Genomic DNA, 24,140 nt, shown 5'->3' on the forward strand with positions numbered 1-24,140 from the left:
AAGCATGGAGTCGCACGCCCATGCATACAACAACAACAACACAAACACCTGACAGGCAGAAACCCATTCTTTGGAAGAAAACAGCCTATGGGAGGCTCTGACACAACCACCTGCTCAGATTCAGTCAGCAGCACTACTATTTATTAGAGCCCAATGCATCCTGCAAAATAGTAATAGCTGGTGGCTGCAGTAAGTCACAGCGGATACCTGCCTGTGCTTTGGCAGGGGAACAATGTTGAATGGACACTGATAAAAGATTTCAAGTCGCCTTGGGCTCAGAGCACAGACTGTACATGCATTCAGTTCTTTTTAAGGAAGACCTATTCCCATGGTTCGTGTCTGGCTCTAAAGTAAGCCCTGGGTAAAATAGATGCCACACAATCACAGCGTGTTGGACAGAGATATCACTGGCCGGTGCTAGTCATTCCTCACCAAATAATGAGGTCGTCAATGCGATGACTCATGCAGCCTGACAGATGAGTTCTGAATACATCAGCATGTGAAGTGTGTGTACGGGTGTGTACGTGTGTGTCAGAGTGAAGAGGGTGTGAAAATGGTGTCTAAAATGCATTATAAGTTATTATAGAAATCTGCTTATAGCACTTTGTTAGAATACTCATAACCCAATATAAAGCATTTTAAAATGACTTAAAAGGTCAAGGGTCATAATTATAGAATTGCTAGTCACTTCCTGACATTTTAGATTTATATTTATATTTTTAAACGTACTTAAAGTAGACAATGAACAGGGACTTTTTACCGGCTTGTCATATTTGCCTGTACCTCATGTCACAGGTCAACTCAGTTAAACCCAAACAGAGCAGGTAAAAATAACAAAAGGGAGCTTAAAAATGTAGCTGGTTTTAAAGAACAGGAAAACACGAAAAATAGGAGCATGCTAAAATAGTACAAAAGGAATGAAAAGCAGTAGTAACTGAATGAGGGACAAACCAGGATGGCACCAGGAACACAGGCAGCAAAGGGTTAGTTTGAAAAGAAAATGTGGGCTGTTTTTGTCAATATAGTACAGCTGAATGAAGACAGGAAAGAGGGGACGCCATGCAGCAAAGGCCCTGGAGTTATTTATAATCACACCATTACAACAGTGATCATAATGCTTTTTAAGAAATAGGGAAAAAAAGGAAATGACACACTATGATCCTTGCAAAAACAAATGTTCAATAGTGACCAGCGACTATGAAATATTATAATGTTTGCCCCATGAGAGACAAACGTCGGTAAGCTTATTATAATGCATTATAGACATGGTCGTGATAGAAAGTGTTATTAAATCAAATTATCATAGGAGCAATGGTGCTCAGCACATAAGAGTGTCTGTATAAGTTGTTTTTTTCCAGCACTGCCTTACTATCTGCCCAAATAGCCACTTCCTGCTGACTCATGCGTTCCTAATAAATAGATGGCATTGCATAATATCAAATCAAATGAAGTTTTATTTATATAACACATTTATAAGCGATTTTTGGTCGAGCCAAAGTGCTGTACATATAATAAAAATAGCCTACAGTAGAGACACTTTACAGCAAATACAACAGCACAGATTGTTCAGAATATCAGTATGAGAAAAACGACACCCTCTGTCCTTAGACCCTCTGTCCTTAGACCCTCACATCGTACGAGGAAAAACTTCCAGAGAAAACCCACAGTTTAAGGGGAGAAAATGGGAGAAACCTCGGGGAGAGCAACAGAGGAGGGATCCCTCTCCCAGGACGGACAGACGTGCAATAGAAGCCGTGTGTAAATCGAAGAGATAATACATTTGACAGCATATAGACCGAAGTTAGGAAATGCATGTGTCTGTAATAAGAAGATGAATCCACGAGGATGTCAGCTACAATCCTGTGGAAGCCATCAGGGAAGCAGCAATATGATTATGACCAGCAGACAGTCCTAGGATAGCCCACACGTAATCATATAAGAGTTCTCTTGAAACTCTTAATCTGTGTGAAGCCCTTAATAAAGCAGTCCCCCTTTCTGACAAGTTGACAGCGCAGCTTCGGGCACAGCATTAGCAACACGCAGTCCTCTCATCTGCATAGGAATTAACAAAGACCTGCCATTGCTTGGTGTTTGTTGTACGAGGAGAGGGGAGTAGAGATGAGGAGAGGAGGAGAGGAGAGGAGAGGAGAGGAGAGGGAGGGCAGTGACTGGGGGAGAAACCCATTTAAATGAAAGGGAGAAGAGAGGTGTCAGCATTAGCAGTTAATCCACTGCAGTGAGAAGGCTTTCTCTCTGCCTTGCGGCCTCCAGGCTCCAGTAGTTATCCGAACAGGCGGACTGTATCACAACCAACAGATCCAATCCTCACATGAGATCCATTCCGTATAAACAATGCATGACTTACCAGAAATAAGACACACAGATTTAACGTGAAAGCATCTTCCATCCGAGTGACTGCACTACAGCTGCGTTACCGTGTTATGTCATATTGTGCATATACAGTATATATATATATATTATATATATATATATATATATGCTACCTCTGTGGTCAAGTCATGAATCCCAGCATTTGAGCCCGCTGCAAATGAACTTCCCTCTCCATTCAAACCCACACGAGACATTCCCAGTGTTATGAGTCCACGTGCAATACCCCAGGGGAGGGCCACCACGACACAAAAGTGCACACATAAAGGGAGCATCTCTCTCTCTCTTCCACCCTCTCTGTTCCTCTCTCTCTCTCTCCCACCCACATACTTTCTCTATTTAGCTCACACTTAAAAGGCTGCCTAAAGATAGAAGCAAGAAGATGAACAGGAGCCAGCGAGTGTCATGGCAACAACGTGCAGTGGTGCACAAACACTATTTAGACCAGCAATAAAATAAAAAGTTGTAATCAAAGCCGAACTGTATCACCTCCTCAAAGACGCAGTTGACTAAATGTCAATACCAGGACAGAAAGCCCGGGGGCTCAGTATTTAGCAGTAGACAGAATCAGGAACATGTATTACTTACTGTACTGCAAATGTTGTGGTTAATCCTCACTGACTCCTTGAATTTTAAAGTGAGCTATACCGACAAAGCTTAAGCTCTTTCCTAAATAGATTTTATAATCTTTATTCATTTCAATAGGAAAACACTTAATACTAAAGAAAAAGGGCTGCTAAATTTGGAAGAAATAGCTTGTAATTATTTAAAATGATATTGCAATTGGGATATGATTTGCATTTTTAGAGGGAGTGATGAAATCATTATTTACATTATCATAATCTTTTTGTATTAAGGGGGATATATAATGCTCATTTTCAGGTTAATATTTGCATTTTGTGCCTCTACTGTGACATTTCACCATCTGTCTGAAACCAGAGACCAGTCTGCTCTGATTGGTAAGATGGCCGGCCCTTTTGTGATTGGTCAACCGTTTAGAGATGTCCCGCCCCTTAGCCTATCACGTAAAATATGTTGGAACGCTAGGCACCAGAAGCGTGAGTGTTACAATGTGATGTCACTATGTTACGGAAGTAAACACATGGGGGGGGGGGGGGGGGAGAGTGTGTGGGACTGAAACAAGCTTTGGGATTTTAGACTTTGCACACCATTTACATGCACTAAATGTATATAGCACAATACAGGAGAATTATCTGTACGGAAAAAATGATTTTAAGTCTATAGGTTTGGACCTCTCTGCAGCACCATAATACTTCATTCTTGATGATATTTACTAACATTTCAATAATTTTGCAGCCCTACTAAGAAATGTGTATGTGGATAACACTTTGCATATTGGAATCAATACAAATGTCACTAAGTATACCTAAACAATAATATCGACAGTGTTAAACTCTATGTATTGCAGTTTTGTGATGTTTGACAAAGCATCACCACCCCGTCAGGATGTTTTAGAGAAACTCTGCGTCTCCTTCCAGTGAAATCCCCCTGAGGCCACTCACACATCAAAGCACTGAAATGCCTGGTTTCACATCCTGAGTTGTATTACTCCGACGTACTCTGAAGCCAATTTCACACAACTGACAAAGACACGTTTCACTTCTGGAAGATTCCAGCACATTGGGTATATGGAAAACGATGAAATGTAATTTCCTTTTCTTTGCATTTGTCTGCAAGTGCTCTTGTCAGATTTAAAGAACAACATCTGAAATGTTGGGCGCCTGATTCAGGATGAATAATGGCCTAAATGTTCGGGATGACATTAATCCTCACGGCCACCATCTTCACGGATCAGCTCCTTCATTATCTGATGAAACATTGACCGGTGCTCTGTCATCTCCATATTATCAGTGAGAGGGGATTTATCAGTATTTATTATACGTCCGCTTATCTCATCTCCAGATGTTCATACTGTGTCTGCAACAGGTGAACTGACTCTCACTTTGTAACATGTATAATATACAGTAGGCTGCAGGGAGGGTTGGATAGTATGTTTACTCAAGTCAAATATCCAGGTGCATATAACAGTGCAACTCCTTCCTCTCGTTTTTCCAAACCAAAATCAGCAACATTTACAGCAATCTGACACCCTCATCAACACCCCCCACCTCCCCTCCTGGCTCCCCCCCTTCACCTCAAAGCCCCTGTCTCACTTCTCCCCTGTGACCCCCATGCAACTGTCCGACTTCATGACTGGAATTAACTCCACCTGCACACGTGACCCAATGCCCTCCAAATGTGTTAAAGAGAGCCTCCCTGCCATCTCCCAACTCATCGCCACCATCATTAGCTCCTCCCTTAGATCTGGATCAGTTCCCCCCTCTCTCAAACTGGCTGCTGTCACACCCATTCTCAAAAGACCTGGACTCACACCTGACATCATGTCCAACTTCCGGCCCATCTCAAATCTCCCCTTTCTGTGAAAAATACTTGAACGTGTCATTGCCTCACAACTTAAAGAAGCTCAAATTCAACCACCACATCAATCACATCACCAGGACCGCCTTTTTTCACCTCAAAAACATTGCCCGTCTTCGCCGATCACTCTCCGCCTCTGCTGCTGAAACCCTGATTCATGCATTCATCACGACTCGACTACTGCAATAGCATCCTCTACGTCTACGGCAGGGGTCGGCAACAGGCGGACCGCGGTCCGGACCCAGACGCTGACCTATGCGGACCCGGACCTATAAGATACATTAATAGGGGATTTACATTTTTGACGGGGCAATTCTATTTTAACCGCCGCCAACAGGGGGTGATAGAGACGAGTGAGCGATACAGGGAGAGAAACACAGAAGAAGAGACGAGAGAGCGATACAGGGAGAGAAACACAGAAGAAGAGACGAGAGAGCGATACAGGGAGAGAAACACAGAAGAAGAGACGAGAGAGCGGGAGACAGTGGGTGTTTCTCAATCGCGAGGATGCTGGCTTGGTAGTCGCGTACTTCCAAGTCACTTCCTTCAGAAACGAAGCAAGTATGCTTCCAGGCCACGGCTTCGGAAAACGAAGAAGAATGGAACAGGCTAACAAGTGTGCCACTCTTTCTAACGGTTTCAACATAAACTGTACCGAAAATAAATAACTCACGATGTCTATCTAATTATGAACTTGCTTTACTTTCACGGAACACATTTTTGATGATAACAAACAAATGTAACAAAGTAACATATTTACCAGCACATGTTCTACGCCACTACATACTTACATTTAAATGTGTGCTGCGTTGGTTCAGCAATTCTCCGCAAGGGTTTTTGAAATTGGCCCGTGCGCAAAGCATTGTGGGGATTTTAAGGACGCGAAGTCTACCAATGTGCAGCCTCGAAATTTCCCCCAAACCAAGGACGCGGCCTCGGTGGAATTCCAAGTATGCTGGAGATTGGAACAGTCCTTCAGCGGCACTCGATGACGTAGCATCCTTGAAATATTGGCTTGGAAGCCAGAATCCTCGAGATTGAGAAACGGCCAGTGAGAGTAGCGGGAGAGGAAAGTGAGTGAAGAGAAGCGTTAGCGATACAGTGAGACAAGACGGCGGCAGACAAGGGGAGGAGACTGAGTGAAGAGCAGCGATACAGGGAGAGAAGCGGCAGACAGGGAGATACACATAATTACACATGGCGCTCTCTAAGAAGAGGAAAGTGGACAGTGAGAACAGAGCTTTTAACCCTGAGTGGACTCATTCATGTTCATCCTGCCCACTGGGAGCACAGAACCAGTGTGTCTCATCTGTTCAGAGACCGTGGCGCTCATTAAAAGTGCCAAAACGCCACTATGAGACAAAACACAAAGTGTTTGACCAAACATTCCCTCTCAACTCAGAACTGAGGTCACAAAGAAATAAGCAGTCAATATGATCATTCCACCAGGATCCTGACCCATTCATTCACTGCCCAACAACGTGCTAATGAATGTTCCCTCAGAGTGGCTTGGATTTTGGGTCAAAACAAAAAAACATTTACTGATGTAGAGGTTGTCAAGGAGTGCAGTAGCTCAAACCTTGCTTGAGGGAAAACAAAAAGAAGAGCTTTGTGAAAAAATTAAGCAAATACCTTAGTCAGCATCATCAGCCACAAAGAGGAGTGAAGTATTAACCCAGGATGTGCTAGCCCAGCTGGATGAAGCCCTTCATAAGGCACCCTGTGTAAGCTTAGCTGTAGATGAGTCCACTGATGTTTCTGACAATGCTCAGCTGTTCATTTATGTAAGGTTCTTCAACAAAGACAAGAAAGTGTTCTGTGAAGACATGTTAGGTGTAACTCCCCTTCAGACCAGTACAAGAGGAGAGGACATCTACCTGGCCATTAAGGAGATGTTAACGAAGCGAGGAATAGAGCCAAAACAAGTAGTTTCAATAACCAATATCCTTTTTCTATTGTATATACTGCCCCAAGGTTCAATTCTCACAAAACATAATATCCCCTTCCATTGTTACGCTGATGATGTACAGATTTATCTGCCTCTCAATCAAAATGCCAACTCACTACAGCAGTTGAAGGACTGCTTAATAGAGATTAAATCCTGGCTGAGCCAAAACTTCCTCACCCTCAATGAGAGCAAGACCGAGGTCATCTTTTTTGGACCCCAACCAACAGTCTCTCCGGTTGATAGGTTAGCATTGTAGTCAAGACCTGCTTTTTCAAAATACGACTATTGGCTAAGACCAAGTCGTTTTTATCTTTTAAAGACCTAGAAAGGGTTATTAACGCCTTTGTTACCTCGAGACTGTATTACTGCAATGCTCTGTATGTGGGTATGGACCAGGCTTCAATTAGACGCCTCCAGCTAGTTCAGAATGCAGCTGCACGTCTTCTCACTGGCCATAAAAAGCGCGACCATATCACCCCAATTCTGGCTTCATTGCACTGGCTTCCAGTTCGGTTCAGAATATATTTTAAACTCCTTTTATTTGTTTTTAAAGCCCTAAATGGACTGGCTCCTGCCTATATAGCCGAACTCCTCCATCGCTACACCCCAGGCAGAGCCTTAAGGTCGGCTGATCAGCTGCTGTTGATAGTGCCTAAGACCAGGCTTAAAACCCGAGGGCATCGAGCTTTCGCAGCGGCTGGCCCTAGGCTCTGGAATACTTTGCCCCTCCATGTGAGGTCGGCACAGACTAAATCAACACTTAAAACTCACTTTTTCTCTCTGGCTTTTGTTTAATTATCTATTTATTCATTTAGTTCTTTATTTTAATATTTATAACATAACATAGGATTTCATAAAGTATTTTTTTAAATAGTTTATACATTATTCGAATATAGGAATAGTAGATAGGATTACTTAAAATATAGTACCTTATATTTCATATTTTCTTTTCCTTTAGACCCTTGTGGTTTATTCTTAAAAACCCTTACCCTTAGCCACCCCCCATTTTCCCTCTGCTGGTCTATGGCCTTGTAGAGGCTAACGGGGTACAGAGTCGCTCAGATAAGCGGGGGAGTGCATCTGACGAAGAGATAGGTTGTTGTGCTCCCTCTCTCTGTTTCTTATCCTATATCTAATAGAACTGCTCGGGTCCTGATAGATTGAGTGGGGAAGTTCATGAGATCTTAGAGGGTTATCAAGAATAGCTTTTATCCAATGACCTTTCCCCTCTCTGTCTGTGTCTGTGTTTTCTCTTGTTCCGATTAACCCAGCCAAATCTTTCTTCTTGTTTTGTATCTATATCTACGCCGGGATCCGGAGTCGAGGCTGATCCTCTTGCTGTAGTCCTGTGTCTTGGATCCTCTATCCTGAGTTCTGGATTAAGTCGTGGACTTCGGGTCGTGGCTGAACCTGTCTCTGCGGTCCTGCCTTGGGTCTCGCCATGCTGCTTCCCTGATGGCTTCCTCAGGATTGTAGCCGACATCCTCGTGGATTCATCTTCTTATTACAGACACATGCATTTCCTAACATTCGGTCTATATGCTGTAAAATGTATTATCTCTTCGATTTACACACGGCATCTATTGCACGTCTGTCCGTCCTGGGAGAGGGATCCCTCCTCTGCTGCTCTCCCTGAGGTTTCTCCCATGTTCCCCTTAAACTGTGGGTTTTCTCTGGAAGTTTTTCCTTGTACGATGTGAGGGTCTAAGGATAGAGGGTGTCGTTTTTCTCATACTGATATTCCGAACAATCTGTGCTGTTGTATTTGCTGTAAAGTGTCTCTACTGTAGGCTAATTTTATTATATGTACAGCACTTTGGCTCGACCAAAAATCGTTTATAAATGTGCTATATAAATAAAACTTGATTTGAACCACAGATGGAGCCCCTGCCATGATAGGGAGAGAGAAAGGAGCTGTGTCAAGAATGAAAGAGGATAATCCTGAGCTCATCTCTTACCATTACATCATCCATCAATCTGTCCTGTGCTCCTCCCTGTCAGGTGAGCATGCTGAGGTGATGAAAACAATGATGAAAATGATCAATGTTCTCAGGGCGTCCTCTTCCTATCAGCATCGCATGCTCAGGGAATTCCTCAGAGAAGTTGATGCAAACGCTGATGATCTTTTGCTGCACAACAATGTGAGATGGCTCAGCAAAGGCAGGGTGTTGGAGCGCTTTTGGTCCATCAGAAGGGAAGTAGCAGCTTATTGGCAGAGATGGGAAGTAAGAAGGCAACACAGTTTTCTCTCTTTTTAGAAGATGAGAAAAAGATGGATAATGTGGCCTTTTTGGTTGACATCACTTTGCATCTGAATTTGAAGCTACAGGGCAAGGACAATTCAATTTGTGAATTGATGACAGCTGTCCGCTCCTTTCAGAGGAAACTTGAAGTGTTCAAGGAAGATCTGCAGGGAGACTGTGCACACTTCCCAGCAGTGCAGGAACAGGTTCAGGGACAGAGAAATGTGTCTTCTTTTGTTGACTTTGTAGCTCATTGTAAACTTCAGCAAACGTTTTGACAGCTTCAGTTTTGGACGGCAGCTCACCATGTTCATTCAGAACCCATTTCTTATTACAGATGTCAGGGAGTTCTCAAAGGAAGTCACACAGCACTTCAAGTGGGCAAATGCTGGGCCTCTCCAGATGCAACTGGTTGATCTCCAAGCAGACGTGGCCCTGAAGAACTGACCCTGCCACTTTCTGGCTCAAAACAGTCTCTGAGACAGCTTTCCCAGGTCTGAGGAAAGTAGCTCTATATATATTTACCATGTTTGGCTCCACATACAGCTGCGAGGCAGCTCTCTCCACAATGAACATTATTAAAACAAAATATCGTTCCAGGCTAACCAATGAGAACCAGCGTGTGTGTATGAGAATGGCTCTGACACCATTTCAGCCCAGATTTAAAATCCTGGCAGGACAAGCTCGAGCTCAATTCTCGCACTGAACAAAAAAAAGCGAGTGAGGGACTGCAATATAAGAGGGACAGAAAGAGAAACTGTTCAATTGTTATGATGTAAAGACTGATATTGTTCTATAATCGTCTGAAACTGTTAAGTCATGATGTGAAACGGTTAACAAAGAAAAAGGGAAACTCAAGCTGCTGCTACACTTTATTTTATTTATCTAAACTTAAGCACTTTTAAGATGCACACATTTTCAAAAGCTATTTTATTTATTTTCTCTATTTTATTTTTAAATGCAGCCCGAGAAGAACATTACACATATCCACAGTATTTACTGTATATCTGTATAGTTCAATGTTCATTGACAATAAATGTTGTTGTTTTTTTAATTGTACTTTCTTTCTTTGATTGGCAGTCAGTTGTTGATTACATGCAGACGTTGATAAAGCTACAGGTCACTTCAATATATATCACACTAATTCATGAAGCAAGTTAGACATTTTGATGTTCCGGACCTTTGCATGGGGACATTTTCTCTAACTGGACCTCGTTGAATTTTAGTTGAATACCCCTGCTCTACGGCATACCATCCAATCCCTCAATAAACTCCAACATATCCAGAACTCTGCTGCCGGCCTCCTCACCCACACCCGCTCCCGAGACCACATCACTCCCATCCTCCAGAACCTCCACTGGCTCCCCGTCCGTCAAAGAATCAACTTCAAAGTCCTCCTCATTACTCACAAAGCCCTCAACAATCAGGCCCCCCCCCTACCTCACAAACCTGCTGCACCACCACGCCCCTTCCCGCTGCCTCCGCTCATCAGAAGCCAACCTCCTATGGGGGGACAGAGCCTTCTCCGTCGCTGCCCCCTCTCTCTGGAACTCACTCCCCCAACCCATCAGAGACTGCACTGACCTCACCACCTTCAAAAAATGTACAAAAACTCACCTCTTCAATCTGGCTTTTAATGTGTGATTGTTTTTGTATTATTTGACTTTAACTTTAACTATATATTTATTTGTTATTCTTTTCTTTTCTTTTCACTATATCTGTAAAGCGTCTTTGAGCACCTGTAAAAGCGCTAACAAAATAAATCTATTATTATTATTATTATTATTATTAGGCTGCAGGGAGGGTTGGATAGTATGTTTACTCAAGTCAAATATCCAGGTACTTGCACTTTACTTTCAATTCTTCCATTTGTTTGCTATTTAATACTTTTCCATTCAACGTTGGAAGCAAATATCATACTTTTTACTACTTTAAATTTATTTAAAATAAATAATTTAAAATGGAATGAATAATTAAAAAAAATGTTTTTTTACTTTTATGGATTAAAGGTGGGGTAGGTAAGTTTGAGAAACCGGCTCGAGATACACTTTTTGTTATATTCCATGGAATGCTCTTAACATCCCGATAGCAATGAATATCTTAAGTGCTTGGACAACAAATCCATAAAAAAATGTCATCTGTGGAAGCCGTAATACTGTAAAAAGTACAACCGGGCCGCGTCTATCGTTATTCCAACCCAGTTTAGATTTAACCACGCCCACTTCCGCATTACGCAAGAACGTAGCTCTACGCGTCATAAACTTCTTCTTCGGCAGTTATAGCGGTCGCGGTGTTCCAAAGGATTTGTTGACTGAAAGTAAACGATCCTGTAATCAAAGGCATATCGAAGAGTCCTGAGATTGTATTACTGGTGTTTTATCATCTATAAATAGCCTGTGTGTATTCTCAAATGTCGTTTTCAGGACAAACAAAAGACGTTTTAAATATCTTATCAGCTGGTGTAAGTGCAGAATATTGAATATAACCTTGACTATTACTGTGTACTTCATTTATCTGACAGCATTATTTAATGATACTATTTTATATATATATATTTATTTAATGATACTATTTTATATATACATTTATTCATATACACACACACTTATATGTACTCACACATGTATTTATTCATGTATACACACAGATGTACAGATTCAGATTTCGCGGGTGTGCCGCAGATTCAGATTTCGCAGGTGTGCCACGTGAGGCAGTGATGTAACCATAGGGATGTAACGCCAGGTTGATGCTGTGACGTAACCCCGCGTCGATGCTTGCGTAATGCGGAAGTGGGATCTAAACTGGGTTGGAATAACCATAGATATATATAAACACTAGATGGCTCATGGGAGATTTTCCAGCGTAGCTGACTGGCCGCCATCTTGCTACAGTCAACAGTTACTCTGATTCGCGTTATGGTAGCTGTTGTAAGGTGAGTGATCTGCACAAAAATACTCTTAACTCGCTGAAATCTTGACTGATTTACAAACGGTTTGGTTTATTATAAACATTATTAGCATGGCTATGATACAGGATGCTTGGACATGTTGAAATTGCAGCTTTTCTTTGTGTATGTGGTTGTATTTATTAGCTGGCTAATAACAAGAGGCTGTCAGTGAGACCTAGTATTACAAAGTTCACCCAGCAACTTTACACCAGTGGGAGAGGCAGAACTGCTCTTTCTTTTCAACATAACTTAAGTTACACATGATTTCTTCCAAGTGGTTTGTCTTGTTAAAAACATCTTGCATTATGATACAGGAATTTGCTGGCTTTGTGTTTACAGAAGTACCTGACTATGCCGGACTTTTGTGCAGCCTACGGATGTTCCAATCGCCGCTGTCTGCAAACAAGAACCCGTGGGATCACCACATATGTTTATGTTTGCTCAGTCTAATAAACCCATAACATGGTTGTGAAAGAATACCAAAGCTGAGGCTGGACGATGATTGATTGTTAGTGTGCCATGTGTCACTGTGTGTCTTATTGGTTTTGTGGTATACTGTATTTTATTTTATTGTGTGCAAGACACATTTAAAACAAATAACCTTGAACCTTGAAGCCCCATCTCTCCCCACCTGCTCCTGCTTCCTACATCCCCTCCACACCACACCAAGTTGTTCTTCTTAATAATAATAATACATTTATGTTGGGGGGCCGCCTTTCATAACACCCAAGGACACCTTACAGGGGCATAGGGGCAATATAGGGAACAATTTAAACAGTGGATTTTGTGATATATCAGCCGGGGTGAGTCAAGACAAACCACAAATGGACTACAGAAGGACATATGGTACAGTTTATATTATTCTTGGTCTTTTTTCAATAACATATTTCAAAGGTTCTGGATTTGTTTACAAATCTAGAAACTAAATACAAAACTAGGATGATATGAAGATCTCATGTCAAAAATAATTGTGATAAATTAGACAGAACTGACCTGTCTGTGAGCACATTTTATGTTGGTTTGGTTCTTCTGATAAAGGTGTGAATATCTAAATAATATACCAACATATGCTATTGTCATTAGTTGTGTCCCTGTTCTTCAAGCTAAGGCATTGCTCAATTAACAACTCTTGGTTTACAGAGTGGTAACATGAGACCGATTTTTATATATAAAATATAAATGTATTTTAATTTTATAATTTATTTATAATTTATTTTAAATATTGACAATATAATAAAATAAATGGAAATATATACACCGGCAAATATTTAATATAAATACCTTGTGTGTGTGTATAGCTATTGCTTTATCTGATTAATGTTATTTTCATATGAAAGTCCATGATTATAAGTATGCAGTATCATAACTACATCTTTGATGTTTATAAAAAACCAAACCGTTTGAAAATCGGTTAAAAATTGAGCAAGCTATGGTTATTTAAATAGTAAACCATAATATTATGAATGAGAGCACTGCCTGTAGCAAGATGGCGGCCAAGTGACAACGTCGGTCTCCATTGGCCAGCAGCGCGTGTGAGCCATCTAGTGTTTATATATATCTATGGGAATAACGATAGACGCAACCGGGCCGGCTAAACGGATTGGATTGCCGCCCTGTCTGTCAGCCTTCCATCTCGTGCACGCACAAATGTATCTCGTGCCGTCATTGGGCGTGCCCTCATTGGGCGTGCCCTCATTGGGCGTGCATTGCAGCAGTACTTCAATGACTCGCCAGCAACAGGCGGCCACTTTCACCAGTCTGCTGACGTCATGTGCGCGTTCATGTGTGTTGGAGGAGATGCTCTGTAAGGAAGTCTGAAGGAAGGGGCGGATTCTTTTCGGCTGCGTACTTTCAAATTTTAGTGCACTCGAGCCGGTTTCTGAAACTTACCTACCCCACCTTTAACAGTCAGCAGTTTAAAAAGTACTTAAAGTTAGCTCCAACCTTACCAGCTGCAACATTGAAATGATGAACATATATATAATCCCGTAATATAATACATATTTCATTCCGAAAATGTCTATTCTGCATAATGAATACTTTTGACTGTTGCACTATGTAAATGGTCTGCAAAGGCTACAATTCCAAAGTTCCCTGCATAGGGAGTTTCTCTCCCCCCCCGCCCCTGCTTGAAACACCTCCATTGGACTCCTTTGTTGGCTTCTGTGACATACTAGTGGCATGATTATGGACAGTATGATCATTTGATGTTATATGTAATATAATATATGTAAAATATGATGAGCTAATTTGTCACAATTATTCACTGATTTTAGCTCAACATTTGTATTTATTGCCATTTCACTTTCAATTGAAGGAACAGAGCTCTGCTGTCACTTCCCTGCCATGCAGCGTTCCCACTGATGTACACATCTTTACATCAGAGTAAGAGTCCTTATTCACAGTGCATCTCATTAGCACCACATATATAGGAAGATGAACTGTATTCTGACAAGTGGGTGAAATGCTTTTTGGTGTCTAAACATGTTGGCATGTGATACGAGTGTAAGATCTTCTAGCTAAGCAAGTGGGCGTTTGTGCTGTGAAGTGGAGTTTGGCTTAATTAGGGGGTGCTTGTGTAAGAGTGCCGCTGTCCATAGGACTGAAACGACAGGGCGGAGGGATCGATGGAGATAGTCAGAACATGTCACGTCTCAGTTTATTACTTAGCCTGCTTGTTATTCAGGGCTGTAAATAGATCGTCTGGCCTTACTGTAGTAACTGATTTCCAGTCAGCAGAGAGTTGAAAGGACAGTCAATGAGAGAGGGCAATAGACATGTAAACAGCTGATTGATTTGGTGATTCATTGAAATGCCCTGACTGTGAATTGTTAGAGTTTTTAATGCCTTCTTTTTAATTTTCTCTCCCGCTGACCCCAATTGTACACTCAAATGAACTCAATACATTTATTTAAAAAGGCATATATACCGGGAATGTAGTGTAAAAGTGATTCCTCAGTCTAAAATATATATTTATTTAAAATAAATGTACATTTTTTGTCTGGCGACCTGCAGTCACGAACTTCAGATAGCCACTGTACTAAAAAGCAAACCATTCTTTTCAAATTGGCCATATTCTTTATGTTTGAAAAAAAGATGTGGGCTGTTTTTGTCAATATAGTACAGCTGAATGAAGACAGGAAAGTGGGGGAAAAAGAGGGGACGGCACGCAGCAAAGGCCCGATGCCAAGAACTCAGCCTTAGCTAATTGAAAGCTCGCTCAACCAGGTGAGCTACCTGGGCGTACCAAAACTTTTACCCAAAATACTATTTTTCTACTGTGGAAGGCAACAGCAAAAAAAGGTTTTCGCAGGTTAGTGCTGCAGGGTGCTCGCACAGGGGAACGACAACACCTCTAGATTACCCCCAAGCAGCTGGATGTTAGTTTAGGAAGCACTCCATTTGACAGGCAGCTGAGTTTTCTATCAGTGAAGCACACAGTTAAAACGTCAATTTGGCCAACAATCACATGTATCTAATTTGGAAAGCCAAATTCTTAATCAAAAATAATATTTACATTTTTGTTAAGTCAAATATCATCACAATACATAGAAAGGATGCACGACATGTTATCCCTGTAAGCGCTATATTTGGTAAAAAAATAAATTAAAAAATGATGGACTTTTATTAATCCCTGTGGGGAAATTGTTTCTCTGCATTTGACCCATCCTAGTGTTAGGAGCAGTGTGCTGCAATTTTGAATGGCGCCCGGGGAGCAGTGTGGGGAACGGTGCCTTGCTCAGGGACACCTCGGTAGCACCTGGTCTTGCCGGGACTTCGCCACCACCTCTGATACACACTTAGTAATAAGTTCCTCTTTTTATTTTCTGCCTCACATGTGTCCATGCTTTAATGTTCAAAAAGCTCTTTATTCTTCTCATACTGCCTGTGCTGCAGCACCTCTTTCACCCTCTGGCTGTTTCTCAATCGTGAGGAAAGCTGCTCCAGAGCCACTAGTTCAAGCATACTATGTCAACGAGTGCCGCCGAAGTACTGTTCCAATGTACAGCATACTTGGAATTCTACTGAGTCCAGCGTACTTCGTTTGGAGACATTTCGAGACTGCACATGTGTAGACTCCGCGTTCTTAAAATCCCCACAATGTTTGCGCACGGACCAATTTCCCCAAATCTGTGGTGGAAAATGTAACGTCTCATATGACGCACACCTGCACACTTGCTCGCCTGTTCCATTCTTCGCTTTCCGAATGCCAGGAAGTATTCTTCCCTCGCTTCTGAAGCAAGACGCTCGGAAGACATGTGCTACCAAGCAAGCGTACTCGAGATTGAGAAACGCCCTCTGTCTGAAACCAGAGCCCAGTCTGCTCTGATTGGTTAGATGGCCGGCTCTGTTGTGATTGGTCAACCACTTATAGATGTGTAGGACCACTAGCCAATAGAAACTTGATTGTTACAAAGTCATTTCATTTTGTTACAGAAGTAAACAAGGGACTACAGGGAAGGGAAAACCATAAAAGCAAAGGCCCCTTTAATATATATTTCAATGATTAAGTAAATCATGTTTTTTTTGAAAGATCAGTCCCTATAATATCACAAAGCACATCACAATTGCAATATCAGTTCAAATATTTGCCTTTTTTTCTTTGCATATACTGTAGTAACACATCATGTTTTTGTTTTTTTAAATCACTCTAATGGCCTTGGAAGCGAAACAGAAAGAATGTAAAAGTAGTGGCTAGATCAATCTGTATTTATGATGTGTGTTTGACTCACTATGTTGACCTGCAGTGGTTCTGATCCGGGTCTCAGCAGCCTCCCCCTCCTGCAGCTGCCGGAGCCTCCGGACCGCAGGCGCACCGACGACGACGACGATTGACCCATGTCTGGAGGACAGACAGATGATCGATTCAACAAACACACCAATCGACAGTCTCCATATTAATGTGAAATACAAATATGCAAATGTTACCTGACTTGGGCAGGAGCAGCGCCAAGGCAGAGAGAGTGCTGGGGGGGAGCGGCAGGGAGCGGCACCGCTGGAGAGACGCCCTCAGTGGGGGCTCTAACGGGGACACACCCGGTGGGCGAGACAAGGCCTAGAGGGGACTGAGGAGTTAGGGCATCTCCTATATATTCTATAGAGTCACTTCCATGCACACAATCACACGTGCCCTTCACCTTGGAAACAAATCTTCCCTTGTCCCATTTTTTTTTGTTGCAGGTTATTAAAGCATTTGACATCCTGCAAGGTTCTATTCTGGTGCGAAGTGTATGCCCTGCCTGCAGCAATACCGAGAGAGAGACTATACATCATGCCAAGCGGGCGGTCTCTCAGGTTCAAATGAACTGACTCTGAGTTAGGGCAATGACAGGTAGAGCTTATGGGAGCGATGAGGCAGAAAATTGGCGACAGAGAGACTGAGAAGCCACAAAGGAAGAAGGGAGAAAGAAGGGGAAGGAAAAAGAGAGGGAGAGGGGGAGGTGAGCTGAGGGAAAAGCAGAAATACAGGCCTCTATAAATGGGGCAGAGCGTGCATGCATTGTTGCAACTAACAGTGAGCGGGTATAAATACTGGGTGAGTCCTGGGCTGCCCTCCAGAGAGAGTTTGATTCATTATGGGCTATATTTATCAGCAAATTGTTGGAGAGTTACCCTCCAACTTTATTTTTTCATCAGGATTAACATCATATTTATATCTTTCCTGTGGTTGAAAGTTACTAAGTACATTTACTCAAGTATTTTGACATATTTGCTACTTTACTCCACTACATTCAAGATGTGAATATTGTACTTTTCACTCCACAACATTTATTTAACACTTACAGTTACTAGTCACAACAACACATATAAGCTGATAGGGTACTACTAATCTTTCTTTCTTCTTTCTTTCAGTCTTTATTTCGAACAGATTAAAAAATAACAAATGTGAAAAACAGAATACCGTATTGTTATAATACAGTATTTATCCACATTCATGGTAATAATTTGTATATTTAACAAAAAAAACAAAAAATGTCTTCATATTAATAATAATAATAAATCATATGTGTCCGAAAGGGAGCAGGAGGAAGCAAATGCTTATTAATTCCCACCCCTTACTTGATCAATGATTGTCCTTTAAATCATTATGCAAGTTATTCCTACATACAATCTACACTGTACCTTAATTATATATAAATTGACCAACAACAATACTAAAATGCTTTTACATGTATAAACACAGGATCATATTATAGCCATAATAATAAAATACTGGGAAAATATCCACTCTGAATAATAAGTACTTTGACTGTTCAAACTTGAAGTACATTTATCTGATAATACTGTACTTCTGAAACAAGTCATTGTGCAGAATGAGTACTACTGATGCTATTACCTTTTTACTTTTACTTAAGTTGCATTTTTAAATCACGACTTTTACTTGTAGTGCAATATTTTAAGAACATAGAATTTGTACTTTTACTTAAGTAAATGATCTGAGTACTTCTTTCAACACTGTGTCTATCTACTGCATTTAAATACATTTGAGTTGTTTACAATACTGCAATACTACATGGTAGTAGTTTGTCTAATGCTTGAAGGTCAACATGTCTTTATCAAATGAAAACTAAATAACATATTCAGGCTTGCCAACAACATTGTTTCCCACCCAAATCATGTCCTGAACAGCGAATATGTATTATTACAATCAAATTGGAGATAAAGGGTCCCACAATTTAAGTAGACTGAAGCACCAGCTGATCTTAACAATACATATAGTTTTAACCCAGGATCAAATGTATGTTAAAGGGTTATGTTATGTTGTTATGTTACATATTTGTTTATGTTGCAAATGGAGCATCAATGATGCAAGAAAAAGGTCAGCACTGCTATGACAATAAAGTGTTATGGTATCGCATTATACTTACACAGTTTAAATAGGAGTATAGGACTGCTTATTTGTTATTGAATGTCTATGTTTGTATATTTACTCTGAGTGATATTATGCATGAATGCCTGTGTTTGTTTACTTGTCTTCTTACTCTGTGGTGCAGCTCCGTGGACTGCATCTCCCTAGTAACACCGGTCTCTATGACGGAGCAAGGCCTGGAGCGAGCAGCCGTTCGCCTCGGCCCCGGAGAGAAGTGCATGCTGGGAGCAGGCCTGCGTCTCTGCCGGCAGAGCGAGCCGACCTCACTATAGTGGCTGTAGAGGTCTCGGTCCAGGTTGTTGAGCCCCCGCAGGTCCAGTACAGCAGAGACAGGACGAGGACGAGGACAAGGGCGCGGGGGCTTGTGGGGTACAGAGGTCTTCTCTGTGCTGGGGCGGGCGGGGGTCTGCCTCACACTGCAGCCTGTCTGGCTGGCAATCTGCTCACACAGCTGTGATCGGCACACACACACTCAGCAATTTGGCTCCGATAAAGGTGCAACAAAGCATTTTTTGTGTGGGGAATTGGGAGGAACGTCTCTATAGGTTCATCAAAATATCATTTCTACTTGCCGTGATGATCCTAATTGCTATGCTTCAGTAGCTATACACGAGTGCCAAGAAGGTCCCCGAATGGCAATTAAACTTCAGAGAAGACAGGTGTAAACGTATAAACAGGATATTACGTGTAAACAGTTGCTGAATAGGGAGGATTTTCCCGGTGCCATCATTACTCTGATATTAGTGTAGGGCTGCATATTAACACCCTTCCCCAAACACTTATTCCCACAGCCCCCTTGCATAATAAACCCCTATGAAAGTGTGATGAGTATAGAGATGTCACATCTCGTTTCGTCAAGGAGTTAGGGATAACATGTCCTGACTCGTTGGTGTGACTGGAAGGGGATGACTAATGCCTCCACTGGAGTGAGAAGGGAAGGGTGCCGCCATGAAGTGCAGACATCACTCTGGCTCTGAGACCGCTGCACACACACACGGACAGCTTTATGGGAATTAGGGTCTTCCTGGCATGGGAAAAAGGACAAACTCTTCTACTGAGATGTTGTCCATTGTTGTATTCACTGACTGTTTCCTGCTTTCTCCAACAGATGGGGCAAAAGGACAACTGTAGAGTCGGTGCCCAACTCATTGCCTCACAGGCTGCTGGTGTTTCTGACAGTTAGTAAACCACACCTAGGTCTGAGTAACAAGTCTGGTATTATTTACATTCTGGTTTGTTGATGATTTTTAAGAAGCAAAGAATGAACGTGGTTAAAACTGTTACATAAATGATATTTACAGCATTTATGCACTAATTATATGGTGCATGCTTGTGGCGATGTTAATGATGTGGAAAAAAAGCCTGAAATGGAATGTGGTTATGGCATGATTGTGAAACACATTATACATGATAATGCTGATTAGCAACTCAAATGACTTTTAGCAAATGCATTTATAAAAATGCTGGTGATTAACATTTTGTATTTAAAGACACATACCTTAAATATCTCCTCTGTGGAATCTGATGCTGGCACGCTATTGGTGGTGCTTTCTTTATCACCTTGTTGTGATTGGACACTCACTTCCTGTAACGGGTGGGAATCAGGTGGAGCATCCCTGGAATCTGGGTCATTTCCTGTCTGTCCCTCTACCTTTTCCTCTGGACAGAGACAGTTTAATGGATCCTTTTCGACCTCTTCTTCTTCTTCTTTGGTATGTGTAGTTAGACCTGGTTTTGGGAAATGATTCTCTACTATGGCTGTGGACCTGTGGTTTGTCTCTAAATGTGTCTCTGCACCCTCTGACCTCTGAAGGCCATTAACAGCTCGGGATCCTGAGCATGCCCTAAAGGCTCTCAGGACAACTTGAGGGGACCGTCCACCTGTCTCAGGTGCTGGATTCTCCCTTTCAAGGCTACTTGCGTGCGAGGATTTAGCGGTCGCTGGTGTTGCTGGTTGGGATTTTGGAAGCCCATCACTGTGGAGTGTCAGGGAAACACTGTGAATGTTGTCCACTGTGGGCTGTGGTGAGCTCATCGGCGTCCTCTCTCCCTCTGGAGGAGCGAAGGAGTGTGATGTGGTCCGCCACTTCCTGGCTGTCTCTGCTACACTGTTAAAAAACTTGAACAGACCACCAAAGTGCCCCTTGGTGTCAGTGGAGTGTTTCGGGGGCGGCGGTTGAAAGTCTTTGACGTTCTCAAAGTCCACAGAACCGTATTCTGAGTCCATGGTCTTGTCCCAAGAGGGAAGCTCTGAGTCAAAGCTCCTCTCTGAAAAGACGGGATTGGCCTTCCCCAACAGGGAGATCCTCCTCAGGTAACTCCACACATCTTTGTTCTTCCTTCCCTGACCCTGGTGGGTGCTCGGGCTACCTTTAACGCTCGGCTCCTCGCAGCCTGCAGCAGTTTTGTTACAGTTGGTAGAGTTGTTGTGGTTTCTTTTAGTATAGCAGACTCTTTCTGGTGGTTTACAACCATTCTGAGTCACAGTCTCCCCTGTTCCACTGCGCTGGTGTCTGTCTAAAGTAGCTGTGAGGTCGATGTCTTCAAACGAGCATTCAAATTCTGCTGTGTAGCCTGCATAGGAGTGCCTCTTGCCACGGTTTCTAAGAGTGCCCCTGCTGGACTGCTGTGGTGTGCCAATGTCGTGGCAGAAAGGGTCCTCATCCACAAAGGAGCTGCCGAACCTGGCAGTGGACAATTTCCCCGTCTTCCCTCGGAACACAATAGGGGATTTAAGCTTCTTGAAGGAGCGAACTTTGTCAGCAAAGGAGAGTTTAGGGATGGAAGCCTCCCCGGGCAGGATCATGGAGTGGGGTCTGCGCTCCAGCTCTGAACCCGCTCTCTTTCGGTTCAACATCTTCCAGATGCCCCCTGTAGCAGCACGGGGCCTCCGGTTGACCTCCTGGCTGTCCTTGACAGGGGTCTGAGAAGAGGCAGCCTGGGGGTCTCCCTGCCCCTCTGCAGGCCCTGGCCCAGCCTCCTCAATATAAACACTGCTGCTCTCATTCTCCACGTCCAGAGAAACATTAAACACTCGGTTGACAAACCCATTAGGGTTGTTGCTCACGGGGGCAGGGTTGTCTGTCTCTTCCATCCTCTCTCATTCTACAGCGTCAGCTTTTAGCTCCGATGGACATCATGTCTCGGGCCCCTCTCCCTAAAATACTTGGAGTAACAAAACAACATTTTTTATTCAAGAGTTTTACCTCATTTCTTCATATCATGCTAATGCTAAAGTATGCTATAAATGTAAAATACAACCTATTATATGAAATCATCTCATTGGAGGGTCATCTATATCAGACAAGGGCTTTTGTACCATGAGTCAACAGTCACAAACCACCCCCCATATTCCATCCACAGTAATTATTTGAGACGCAGTCCCCGTCCACCATTTAAACCAGGAGGCTGTGTTGTCATGGAAACCCACACTACAGAGATGTGTGGTTATTTCAGGTCTGCTCCGGCTGTGACATCATCCGAGCTCAGATAAGCTCCTTCTGAGGGTTGATGCTCAGCAAGTGCTCAACATGTTAATTACCCCCATTTATTAATCCCTTTAATGTATGGAAGCATCTTGTGTAATTGGGGCTTCCAGCATGTGTCTTTGTTGTTACATGAGATCATCACAAAAGATGTGTTTCATTTCAAATGGCCTTTTCGCAGAATGGCACAATTTCATTAAGACACCTTTTCACTGATAAGCTTTTAATGAATACTTTCTGAAGCAGCTCAATCATTCCAAAAAAATGTAAATGTGTCAACAACAAATAAAGTCCAAATTCAATGAGCAAGTAAATATGTTAGCATTAAAATACAAGATGTGACTTTTCTACAAATCTTGTGTACCATTAGCCTAATATCCATTTATTCTGATAATGTGTTCTTAAAAAGCCTACTAGGAATGACATAAGCTCCAAAAATACACTTTTTTTTGCAGTTTTTGACTTCCACAGTCACAAAACGTACGGTAACTACCACCTCTGTTTCCACCTAAAACTGACAACTCATAGCTAAAAGTGACAGGTTGCCTTTACACTGGGTTGGGCGTCTGACAGTCGTATTTCTTGTAATAAAGGCGTCAATACAATTGGCATTAACGTCGCAGCTGGTTGCTGAATTAAGTTTAATGACATTAGTTTAGCATTTGTTTGCTGGAGTAAACGTCGTAGTTACACTTTTCAAAACTTAAAAGACTTGTTTATCAAGTTAAACCCGCGAAAATATACGTATTTCATCTCTGCGTATCTCTTTCTCGACATTATTTAAGCCGTCACTTACCCCCAGAAAACTCTCCTCGTTTAAAAGGGAATCTTCGTTGCTGTCCGTAAAGCCAATGAAAACACCGCCTTCCACACCGGCTCAAAGTATCCGCTGTATTTCACGGGTTTCATTTATATCCATGAGTAAGGCTGGAGTTATTTTGCGGACAGCGACTCCTTCGAAGTTGTCATGAGTTCCAGTTTTTGCCCGTAAACTTCGCCAGCTATCATGAAACTGAGAGGAACTCCCGGATTTAGCGACAGAGCGGTGAACTCTTGCCCTGCAAACTCCTGCAGACGCCGACACTCTGATAAAGCTCTCACGCAGACAGAGCAACACACACACCGACACCAACACACCCTCTACACGCACACACACACACACACACACACACACACACACACACACACACACACACACACACACACACACACACACACACACACACACACACACACACACACACACACACACACACACACACACACACACACACACACACACACACACACACACACAATAGGATACACACACAATTATCTACACGCAGAGACACCTTTTTATATTTAATCAGAGCTAAGTTAATTGTTATAACAATAAAGTTCAATAGAAAATTATAATGGGATGTTTACTGTGCCTATCCTACTCCTATTTTTATAATTCAAAACGTTAAATGTCCTATTCAAAGTTTCATGTCTACATATAGCTAAACACTGAAAAACCTCATAAATATGAATTATTTTTAATGTGAGTCTGTTGTAATACACAACAATTTAAGTTTAAGTTAAGATTTAAAACAAATTATATATGTTTTTGTATTATATTGGAATGCTTACTGTGCTTTTGTTTATAATTATCTTAATCCTTCAGATAGCAAAATCATAGCAAAGTTAAGTGTTTTATAAACATATTAATATATATTTTAAATATGTATATTTTATTATTCTACTAATTTGGGATGTTTACTGTGTTTTTCTAAAATTGTATCCTACAGAACATGAATTATCTTTATTATCTAAAGTCATTAATATATGTTAATGA

At 42.0% G+C, this 24,140-nt stretch overlaps 1 protein-coding gene across 4 annotated transcripts in view; it reads right to left on the bottom strand.

Annotated features, from left to right (window-relative positions):
• LOC117454338 (rho guanine nucleotide exchange factor 9) overlaps positions 1-23,460 on the bottom strand; it is a 68,337-nt gene extending 44,877 nt beyond the window's left edge. For 2 of the 4 annotated variants that reach the window (XM_034093541.2, XM_034093540.2), the window contains exons 1-5: positions 23,118-23,460; positions 20,335-22,001; positions 18,949-19,287; positions 16,895-17,021; positions 16,699-16,808 (exon numbers count right to left, since the gene is read on the bottom strand). In XM_034093541.2, the coding sequence (XP_033949432.1) occupies positions 16,699-16,808; positions 16,895-17,021; positions 18,949-19,287; positions 20,335-21,930 (2,172 nt within the window). In that variant the 5' untranslated portion in view covers positions 21,931-22,001; positions 23,118-23,460. The remainder of the gene's footprint in view (positions 1-16,698; positions 16,809-16,894; positions 17,022-18,948; positions 19,288-20,334; positions 22,002-23,117) is intronic. The other 2 variants (XM_034093542.2, XM_034093543.2) reach the window with 2 other exon arrangements.
• Positions 23,461-24,140: the final 680 nt, after the last annotated feature.

Source organism: Pseudochaenichthys georgianus, chromosome 10 (assembly GCF_902827115.2).
Source record: "Pseudochaenichthys georgianus chromosome 10, fPseGeo1.2, whole genome shotgun sequence".
Taxonomy (NCBI): domain Eukaryota; kingdom Metazoa; phylum Chordata; class Actinopteri; order Perciformes; family Channichthyidae; genus Pseudochaenichthys; species Pseudochaenichthys georgianus.